The 11,141-nt window shown below is 54.9% G+C and overlaps 1 protein-coding gene across 1 annotated transcript; it reads left to right on the top strand.

Moving 5' to 3' along the window:
- Window positions 1-4,236: 4,236 nt before the first annotated feature.
- Window positions 4,237-10,633, top strand: LOC308057984 (ribosome-binding protein 1-like; the record flags this gene model as incomplete). Its single annotated transcript, XM_080411986.1, has 7 exons — window positions 4,237-6,816; window positions 7,362-7,510; window positions 7,735-7,857; window positions 8,872-9,024; window positions 9,361-9,479; window positions 10,275-10,433; window positions 10,624-10,633. Exons 1-7 carry the CDS (start codon window positions 6,429-6,431, stop codon window positions 10,631-10,633), a joined length of 1,101 nt encoding a protein of 366 aa, XP_080268112.1. The 5' UTR covers window positions 4,237-6,428.
- Window positions 10,634-11,141: the final 508 nt, after the last annotated feature.

Genomic DNA, 11,141 nt, shown 5'->3' on the forward strand with positions numbered 1-11,141 from the left:
TTGTACTGTGCGGCGAGGTTGCAGCGGGGGTGCTATCCATTCCAGCACAATGGTGTCCGTCTCCCCCGTTTTCTTTTTATTTTGTGTTAAAGCAGCCATAAGGTGTTGTTCGCCACACAAAATAGTTAAGTCAATAGGTACATCAGCGAGACGGCGTTGCGTAGACCGCTCAGCTACTAAAGACGCAATCTGTTGTAACACTTGGCATTGTTTGTCTGATAGATGAATTGGCGCTGCGGGGTCCGTTCCTTTTAATAAAGGGCAGAGTTGATTTAACAACTCATTCGGAATTCCCACAACTGGGCGCAACCACTGAAGATCACCTAAGAGTTTTTGAGCATCATGCAGAGTACGGAGCTCTAAATGTATTGTTAGTTTTTGAGGTCGGATGGCAGCATCCGTTATGTGCCAACCTAAATATTTCCAGGGGCTTGTTTCCTGTATCTTTTCAGGTGCAATTATCAAGCCCCTGCATGCGAGGCGCTGTTTTAACTCCTCCTTTTGTGTGGTAGAAAAAGGGGACACTTGAGCCAACAGAATGTCATCCATGTAATGGTAGATGAGTGTCTCTTTCCACTGCTGGCGCAAAGGCTGCAGAGCATCATCGACGTAGATTTGGCAGAGGGTGGGCGAATTTCGCATACCCTGCGGCAGTACAGTCCATTCAAACCGCTGATCGGGCCTTTCGCGATTGAGCGAAGGTAGAGTAAATGCGAAGCGCTGTTTATCTTTTTCATGTAGTGCAATGGTGAAGAAACAGTCTTTCAAATCTACAATGAGAATATGCCATCCTTCAGGAATCATGGCTGGGTTGGGCAATCCCGGCTGCAATGCACCCATGTCGTGCATCTGTTTGTTAACTGCACGAAGATCATGGAGCAACCGGTACTTTCCAGATTTTTTCTTGATGACAAAGATTGGCGTATTCCATGGACTGGTCGAGAGTCGCAAGTGTCCTTGTGAAAACTGTTCTTGTATTAATTTGTGGGCCTGTTCTAGACTTTCCTTTTTTAACGGCCACTGCTCAATCCACACAGGTGTATTAGTCTTCCATTTCAACTGGATTGGGAAAGTCCAAACAATGGCCGTCCCTAAAAAGGGGTTTCTGTAGTCAGAACCATTCCCATTTGTGCAAGTATGTCACGTCCTATTAGGGCTTGCACCCCGTCAGGTAACGGAATGATAGAGGCACAACAACTGATAACCTTTTCTCCTATAGTCCATTGGAGGAGGGGTGACTTGCGAGCTAAAGTGAGTCCTCCTACTCCGGCTACAGTAGCACCTGTAGTGTGAGAGGGCCAATCAGATGGCCAATAACGTTCACTAATAATAGAGACATCTGCCCCGGTATCCAATAGAGCGGAAAGTGTAATCATCCGATCCACATACTGTACCGAAACTGCTTTGCGAGGTCGCTGTCGTAACCCAAGGGTTAATAAAGCTATTTGGTCTGTGGAACCAAAAGCTCCAGAGCCTCGTGGAGCAGTCTGTACAGGGGCAATGGTTTCAGTTAGGTGAGGTAAAGGTATAAGCTGTGCAATCTTTGATCCTCTTGGAACAAATAAGGGTGGAAACAATGTTTGAACCATTATCTGTATTTCACCTTGATAGTCTTTATCAATCAGGCCCGTTAACACAGTGAGACCCTCCATAGTGGCTGAGGAGCGACCTATTAATAATGCTCCAACGGCTTGGCCATTTACTCGAACAGGTCCTTGTACACCCGTAGCAATTCGCGTGGTGTTAGAGTCTATTAGGGTGCAATTTACTGCTGTTGCCAGGTCCAGCCCAAGGCTTCCGCTGGTGGCGGGTTGGAGAGAAAAGGGTTGTTGTTGGTGGATGCTGGATAAGCGGCCGCATTTTGTGTCGACGCGGGGCGGTTCCTCCCGCTGGTCGTCCCGTTTCCCGACCTTCTTTGTTTACAAGTTGTTTCAGCATGCGAGTCAGAATTGCATCGTTTACACCAGACTGGACCTGCGTTGCATTCTCTTCTCATATGTCCGATTACTCCGCAACGGTAACACCGGGGACGAACTGATCCACGGGGCGCCGGACGAGTTACCGGAGTTTGCAAAGGTGCAAGAGCTGCCATAATTTGGCTGTGCGATGAGCGGGCATGCTCTTGTAAGTTTTTCCCTAACTCTTTCACAGCTTCCACTAGCATAGCTTGTGGTCCCACTGGTACCTGTGCCATCCGCTCTAAACCCTCCTCGATTGACCAAGTGGCGGGAAGGCCACCAAGGGGTACGGGCCACCAAGGGTGGCTAAAATGTTTCGAGTAGCAGGATTAGAGTTTTGGATTGCGCATTGCTTTAAAATGGTACCTTTCAGATAGTCGGGAACGCCTGCCGCTTGTATAGCGCTGGCCACCCTGTCAATGAACAATCCAAAAGGCTCTTCCCTTCCTTGTTTAATTCCCATGTAGGAAGGAATTCCCCCAGGCTCTTTAAGCTGATCAAAAGCTTGTCGAGCAAGTAACATTGCCTCCTTAGCTTTATCTGGACCTATTAACGCCTGAGCTTCAAGACGTAAATAGGGGCCAAGTCCCATAAGCTCATCAAGTGTAACCCCGTGCAAAGGGCCGCCTGGTTGTCTCACTTCGGCTACGGACCTCACACAGGCTGCTTGCCAGTGTGCATTAAACAATAGTTGTTGATGTTGTGTAAGAATTAACTTCATTATACTTCGTATATCCCCTGGAAGCAAGATGTTAGTTCCCCAAAGGTAGTCTAACATCTGGCGTGTAGGCTCTCCCTTAATACCTGAATCATTAACTGTGGCTCGTAACTGAGTAAGTAGTTTCCAATCTAAATTCTGAATTGTGGCCATTAGGTTACCTTGGCCATCTGGCTGATACATGACTGGAAATGCAGATGTTTCAGTTATGAGATTAGCTGCAGCTTCTTGATCGCCTGAGCTCATAGCCGCCTCCGCGACCTTTTGCCAACACCGCTGACGTTCTGAAGCAAGGTTTGACACACCACGGCCCAAAAAGGGATTATTTCCTCGTCCAGAGGCTGGTGCGACAGTACCTAGCACCGGTTGTTCTGCCTCACTAGTGTCGATTATTGCTGTGGAGGCAGGAGGAGCCGTGAGCATCTCCCTTAGAGCTACCCCGTCAGCTTGATGTGAGCTTGTCGACCCATTTCCTAAAGTGGAACTTAAATGGGATAGATCCCAAGGTCCACTAGGGTTCTGTGGGACAACCAAGGTGCGCACGGAAGGGGGCAAAGGGCAGTCAGGCGAAGGAGTAGCACTTGCTTGCTGCACAGAGGGCACTCTGGTAGAAGCCGTACCGTCTAGCCTCTCAGCTGCAGCAGCAGCAACTTTTTGTTCAGCTTTATGCATAGTGATAGTATTTATAACTGCCCGCCACGGCTTCATTAATTTCTTTGCTGTTTTTTCCTCACTTATAACAGCATCGAATAATTTATCCCCTAGCTTTCGCCACTCGCTTTCCTCAAAAACTGTATTAGGATCTGCAAAAAATCCCCTGACCACGCCATAGCTTAATAAGTCAGGAAGTTCCTTTTTCAGATCTATCCCCTCAGTGCCCCGCTTTTCTAAAAAGCATTCGAGCAAATTATACGCCGCTTGTCTGTTCATACCTCAATTTGCGCGCAATTGCAGCCTTTGCAGACTTCGGCGGCGCGTAGCAGGCGGGACAGCCTCTATAGGTGCTCCCGGGCGCGGGGAAGATATCCCTTCCGCCTCCTGCGCTGCTTACAGGACCGCACTCAAATTCTCCGCCGACCGTGGCTCCCGGACTCCGCTATCGGGTCGCCGGGTCCGGACTCCGCTATCGGGTCGCCGGTCCTATGTCCTCTGGTCCCGTTCCAGGTCCCTGTTCGGGCGCCAATTTGTTGCCATTTGCCGGAACGGAGGGAAGAAGCAGTCGCTCAATATGAGAGATCAGCATACTTCATTTATTAAGCTACGGTTACATATTTTATAGCAGTTATAATTAGGTCATACATATTGCAAAAGTTAAGCTCCTCATTGGCTGGCCACCTAAAAGGTCAACCTTCGTCAGCACTCTTTGTTTCTGGGCATAGTTCCCATTTCTTTAACCATAAGGTCCTTGTTCTTACTTTCACCAAAGATAACAAGGATAGAGTGTCTTTGTGAACCATTAGTCTTCACGTAAGCTGTCTTCGATACTTCTTAAGATCTTGATGACTCAACATTCCGATGTTAAAGTGCCCTTGTTCAGCTAACCAATTCTCCACACCAATCCAGCATCCAGCTGCTTTGGGAGGTGGCGGGAGCAGCTGACGGGGCTGGAGAGCATTTGCCAGCCGTCAGTGATGCCCTTGCCCTAAGCTGGAGTGGTGAATTTTGATCTAAGTCTGACGTGGTGGCAGTGTGAGGTCAGCAGCTCTGTTGGTACCAGCGCATTGTTGGGGTTGCTAGGTGAGGAATGCAGGGCGCTCAGCTCCGCCCCGGTCAGCTCCGGGGCACATTGGTCTGGCCCTAAAGCCAGCAGAAGGACGTGGGTACATGTTCTCTGGACCCTCGTGTCTGTTTCCTGCCAGGAAGAGGAAATCCATCCCTTTTCACCCTGCAGGTTAGGAATAATCCCTCTGTCCCGATGGGGACCATCCCAAAGTGATGCTGCGTTGTCAGGAGGGAGGGGGCTGGCACCAGCTGTGCTGGGATGGAGCCGGCTGAGGCCGCTGAAATCCCAAACGACTGGGACGGACCTGGGGTAGCGATGCCTGTAGTATCAGCTGGGATCTCGCGCAGTGCCCTGGTGTAGAAAGTTGGTCCTGCCGGAGGGAGGCTGGTTCCAGCTGGCGTTGGCAGCCTGCCCGCCTGCCGGCTCTCTGCTGCTTTGTCTGGGATGCTTGGCGAGGCGGGCAGGGAGAGCTGGGCTGCTGATTGAAACAGCCCTCAACAACCCCCCTGGGGGTTGGAGACGATGTTTCCATTGCACTGTCACCCCCTGGCTGCACCAGTGCAGATTCGGCTGTGAGTGAGTTCGCCGCTGTCGGCTGTGAGAAAGGGAAAGGCTCTGAGGTCTCTCCCTGTGAGCACTGAGGTTTTGAAAAGATGCTGATCTCCTTAGTTTTATTCTTATTTTTGCCTCCTCCCTTTCCAGCCACTCCCTCCGTCCCCAGCCCACAACCTCTTAAAGAGGAAATTCAATGATGTTTACAGTTAAGCGCGGGGATGGGAACTTCTGATAGCCGAGGGCTTGATGCATTGATCACGAGAAAGCGCAGCCTGGCACCTCCTGGGGAGTGCCCCTGCGCAGATGAACTGCCTGACTGCAGCATCGGGGGGGTTGTGAGCCACGTGGAGGTGATGCCCATGGGGGAAACGCACGAGTGGGACAGCGGGGAAGAGACTGGCTTCCAGACTTGGGACGGGGTTCGGTTAGTGATTAAGAAGAGTGGAGGCAGCAGCATCTTCCTCCGCATGGGGCTGCACCCTGCCTGCCAGGTCTCAGACCAGGCAGTACAGTCTCCGTTGTGGCTCCGTGTGTTATGGGTGGAGAACCTGAGCATGGAGAGGAGGGTGGGAACGGATGCCCGCCAGTTAACAGCAGAGGTGGAAAGAGAAGCACCACATCCAGTGCTCCCTTTGCAAGTCTCGTTTCTTCCTGTGGGCATCTGCTGGGGAGATGAGATGGTTAATGACCACGCTTTTGCTTTTTTTTGGCTTGAACTTAGGCCTTTTCCTGGTGTTTGCATTGCAAGGAGATGGTAGCGTCTTGGTTCTCTGTGTGGCGTCTGTAGCATCATTGCTGGGGTGGTTCTCGTCACTGGAGGCTGGGAGCAGCGACCCAGTGGGATGTGGTCGCTGTGTGTCCTCCCTGCCAGGCTGGGCAGAGGCCAGCAGTGCCGCAGGGTGCGGGTGGCAAAGGGAGGCGGCCAGGGCTGTTGCAAAGCTGGGGAAAGCTCTCCCGTGCATGCTTTCCCCTTCCAGGGGGGTGTTTTATTCCAAAGCTGAGACCCTGGATGCACTTCCACCTGCGCCTGGGTGCAGAGATAAGGCCAGGTGGCCCAGGGAGAGCCCAGGTCTTGGCCAAACTGCACCAGGCAGTCTGGAAACGGGCTCTCTTACTGCCGCAGGGCTGCAGGTATTGCCCAGGGTCGTGCAAAAGCGTCCCATTGGACATGGCATGGGCACTTTGCTCGTGGCTGTCTCTGATTGCATCCCTGCTTTTTTCTTCCCCCTCTTTGGTTCTTCTGGAGCTTGCTGCAGCCAGTGCAAGCAGCCCCTGCGGTGTGGCTGGAGCACTGTGTGCAGGCAGCGCAGCGGAGGAGCGCAAACCTGGGAGGGGGCGGGGGGTGTCAGCAGGTTGCCCACACAACACAGATGGACATGGGAAACTCGCTGCTCACAGAGAGGCCGTTGCGCCTCTTTGTTTTCCCCACTAACTGTTGTTCTGGTGTCTTGCAGGCACAGAAGAATAAGGCAGGATGGATGTCTATGACCCTCAGATGCTGAATGTTGTGCTCTTTGGAGGTTTGATGGTGGTATCGGCCATCGGGATCTTCCTGGTGTTCACCTTCATGGAGAAGGTCCTCCGTCCTTCTGAGGAGGCCTTGGCCAAGCAAGGCAAAGGGCTTAAGAAGACTCAGCAGAAGGAAAAAGAGAAAAAGAAGAAAGAGGAAGCTGTTGAGAAAAAAGGAAAAGGAAAGAAAAATCAAGAGAAACCTAATGGACAGGTCCCAGAGGCGCACCAAAGTGCTCCAGTGGTCAGCTCTGTCACCATAAAGAAAAGCAATGTTCTTCCAGCCCATGAGGAGCAGAAGCATAATGGACCTGTCAAGAAGGTGGCTGCATCCAAGAAGAAGAGCGAGCCAGGTAAGGCCAAGTTCCTCTGCATATATCCCCGTCGGGTAAGCCGGCAGAGGGATCGGAGAAGGGCTGGAGTCATCTCGTTCCCTTAGCAAAGAGCTGGAACGAACCTGCCTGGTGAAAGGCAGGAGATGACCTTGCTGCTCTGCATCACTGGCACCGCTGCGTGGAGCGACAGTCCCCCAGCGAGGCTGTGTCACGATGGAGTCCAGCTTCTGATGCCCACCATGTCTCTGCTCCCTGGCTTTAGCAAAGCGTGCCCAGCTCCGTCTGGAATCGCTCAGTGTGATGGAGGGCGGTGGCAGGGCGGCAGGAGCAGTAGCAGAGCCAGGCAGAGGTGGCAGCTGGCTCAGGGAACGCTTGTCTGTGGTGGGCGCCGTCCCCAGTGCTCTTCACGTTGCTTTCAGTTAGAGAGGTATCAAACTTGGCTGTGGACATCTGGGCGGTTGCTGGCGTGAAATGGCAGTTATGGGGTTGAAGTCAACTGAGGTGATGCTACTCAGCCCTGCCGTTGGCTCGAGCGCTCCCAACCCCTCCTCTCTCCTCCCCAGCACCTGCGGACTCGGATGGGCCCCTCTACCTGCCCTACAAGACGCTTGTGTCCACTGTCAGCAGCACGGTGTTCAGCGAGGGGGAGGCCCAGCAGCTCATCGAGATCCTGACGGAGAAAGCGGGCATCGTCCAGGACACCTGGCACGCGGTAGGGCTGCCAGCAGCTTCGTGTCCACCAGGGCTGGGCCAAGCCTCCGGGGGTGCGGAGGGGCGAAGGCAGCCCGTTTTCGGGCAGGCTGTCCCCCGAGGGTCAGCCTTAGAGACGGGAGCTGAATTTTCCCTGCAGCAGAGGGCAGGACCTTGTGCGTGTGGGGTGGAGGGGTTGGATGCGGAGGTGGTGGTCCCCGCTGATGTGCCACCCTGTGCCGGCAGGCCAAGCAGAAGGGTGACCCTGTCACTGTCCTGAAACGCCAGCTGGAGGAGAAGGAGAAGCAGCTCGCCACTAAGCAGGAGGCTGCAGCCGCTGCCAGAAACAAGGTGGAGGAGCTGAGTCAGGTAAGTGCCGCGCAGCCCTCCCGGCACCCCTGGCACAGGCTCTGCGCCTCACGGCTCGCCGTGTGCCTCCCTCTCCCCGCGTCTTACCCGCCCTTGCAGGTGAAGCCCAGGGGTTCTCTGGGCCCTTCATCCATTTGCTGTTTTCTCCCCAAAAAGGGGAGGAGATGCCCACCTGAGCTCCTCTCCTGGGCCTGATCCAGCCCGGGGAGGCACGTGCCCTGTTGGCAGCTGCAGCAGGAGCGGGCTAAAGCCGTGCCCGTAAGAGACTGCAGCTTTCTGCTGCTCTACGGAGGACAGTAAAGCCCTTCTCATCTCTTGGCAGAGCCCCTGAGCTGAGAAGGTGTTGAACAGTCCCTTTTTAAGGAGCCTGGTGCTATTTACAGCCCCCTTGCCTGACTCAGCCCCTTGCCTCCACCTCTCGTTGGGTGTTGAAGTCAGAAGGGACCCCCGGCGCGTCGTGCTCAGCACCTCCTGCCCCGCAGCCGCCAGGACCCTGCTGCAGCAGGTCCATCTGCCTGCAGGCAGGAGAGGAGAGGGCGAAGCCACCCTGTGCACTGAGTGCTGCGCTAAACCCCGGCCTGTGCAGGCAGCCCAGGGCAGCGGCACGGCATCACCCAGCCGGCCAAGAGAGCATCCCTGCCTTGGCAGGGGGCGGAGGGGGAGTCTGTGTTTCATTTGTGGGGGTGTTTTCTTTTTTTAGTTTTCCTGCTTTGCCACAAACTTGATGTGATGATGTTGATCCTGGGGCCGGGGAGGGGAATAAAATTCCAGGCCCTCACTCCTGTCTCTTAGCTGGCCCAATGTGGAACAACAGTGGCATCCAGTGGCCACTGAGCCCAAAGCTTAATGCAGGAGGAAATGTAAGTGCGGAACGGTGTAGCTGGGCCTGGGGGCAGCGCCGAAAGGGTTACACTTCTTAAAGTCTTCTGAGCTAGGAGGCCACTTGGTTCGAGTCCCCTTAAAGCAGGGAAGTTCCTAGGCTGAGGACTGACCGGGTGGCTTCTCTCCTCGAAGGAGCTGGCGGCCGAGCGGGCCAAGGCGACAACCCTGGAGGGCAAGCTGAAGGAGCAGCTGCTGGCCCGCGAGCAGGAGATGGCAGCGGTGCAGGCACGCATGCAGGCCAGCTACCAGGACCATGTCAGCGAAACGCAGCAGCTGCAGGGCAAGGTGAGCCCCACGCGGTGCTCTGCAGCTTCCTCCGCTGGCTGCCGGCTGGCCCTCGGTGGCAGCTGCCTGGTCTTTTGGAGAAGACCGAGGTGGACGAGGGGACCAGAGCCTCGGGGAGGGGCGAGAGCCCCGCAGTGCTCCTGAGCCGTGGTGCTCACGCTAGAAGAGGGATGTGGGAGCATCCTCACGGGATGCAGCAGCCGCAGGGGCTGTCAGCATCAGCAGACACCTCGCTGTGGCTTCCTTGCCAGTCCCTCTTGCCCATGGAGTGGGCTCCTCAGGGGAGAGCTGAGGGGCTGGCAGCGGCGGCATTAACCCCTGTTGGTCTCTCCCTAGATCCGCACCCTGCAGGAGCAGCTGGAGAATGGCCCCGACACGCAGCTGGCTCGCCTGCAGCAGGAGAACTCCATCCTGAGCGATGCCTTCTGCCAGATCAGAAGTCAGATGGAGAGCAAGTAAGACTAGGGGTGGGGGTGGGGGGCAGAGCCTGGGGCCGCCCTCTGGCAAGCCCTGGGGGTGGCTGTCCATCATGATTGGCCACCCCCTTTCTTGAGGGTGCTTCTACAGACGCCCCAGCTAAGTGGAGGTAGAGGAGGGAGTGAGGAAGAGATTGCCAAATGGCTTTTGTGGGCCTGGCAGGGGAAACAAGGATGCTTTTCCCAAGTGGAAGGGCAGGGGAAGCCCTCTCTGCTTTGGAGTCACCTGTGCTGATGCTAGCGGAGGGGGCAGAGGGGACCAGAAGGCGCTGCAGCATTTCTCCACACTTCGGAGAGCTTGTGCTCACCAACTTCAGAAGAAATGTCGCTGGCTCTTTGATGGGAGCGGTGCCGCAGAGAACTGAGACCTGCCTGGTGCATACAGAACAACCAGGAGCTAGGGGGAAGAATTTGGCACTCTCTTTTTGTAGAAAGTCTGAAATGGCTGGTGATTAACAGTGGTCAATTAATTACAGAGCAGACTCCAGCTGCTTAGAGTGCTTCCTCCTGTGTCTGGGAACACAGATCCTTGCGTCTTCTATTTCATGAGAAAGGAATGTCTCCTGTGATGGAAACGGAGCTTTTGAAATTGATGTGTCAGCTCCTTCCACCCCATCCCTGAAGGACCAGGCGTGTCCGAGAAGCAGGCCAACACAACCGTTGAGATGTTTCAAGCCCTGTTATCAGGCCCACAGGAGGATGTGTTCCCCCGGGTAACGCCAGGGATGCTTGACTGGCCTGCGGGCTGGAATAACGCTGCTTCTGTTGGTGCAGGCAAAACGCTGAGGTGGCCAGGTTACAGGAGTGGTGCGGCAAGCTGATGAACGAGCTCTCTGAGAAGTCAGAGGTGCTGCAGCAAGAGAAGCAGCTGAGGAAGACCTGGAAGATGAAAGTGGCAGCCTTGGAGAGGCAGATGGAGCAGCTGCAGGTCAGGCAAGCGCCTGCAAACCTGCTCCCCCCCGGGTGTGAGGGTGGGGGGGGAAGCCTAGATGGTGCACCGTGCTGGGTGGTAGCCTCAGGTGAGAGAGGAAACCCAGTGGCCCTGCCAGCGGGTGCTCACGAGGATGTGGGTGCTCCCTCTCGACTCTGAAGCCCTTGGTGTGGCTGGATTTGGGTTTTTTAGGGGTGTTTAAAGGACACCTCCCAGGTAGAGCCTCTGAGCACACCGCTGGAGCAGTGGTGCATCGCTGGCTTGTGGCTACCGAGGCAGCTCAGTGGAGACCTGAGGTGACCCGAGATGTTTTGGAGGGGGGAGTGTCACCAGACGGCCAAGGGAGACTCAGGCAGATGCCTTCTTTTGACTCCCATGTAGGAAAAACTAGGAAAAAAAAAAGAGAAAGAACCGGGGCCAGGCAGCAAGCGAACTACAGGAGCGGCTGAAGGTTACCCAGGACCAACTGGCCAAAGGGAGAATGAAGAAGTGTAAAGAACAGCTTCAGGAAACGGTACTGGTGGTAGCCACAGCCATCCCTCCCCTTGGTGCTGGTGGAGGGCAGGGGGAAGCGCCTGTCAGCCAGTGGTTGAAAACCGGAGACAAGGTGGCACTTGCTGCCAGAAACCATCTGGGTGGCTTTTGGGAAGCTCTGGGAGCACAGGAGATGGTGGTCATGGTTCTCCCTTCTCAAAAGGCAGGACCTGGCC

The sequence above is a fragment of the Falco punctatus genome, assembly GCF_963210335.1.
Source record: "Falco punctatus genome assembly, contig: scaffold_57, whole genome shotgun sequence".
NCBI lineage: Eukaryota > Metazoa > Chordata > Aves > Falconiformes > Falconidae > Falco > Falco punctatus.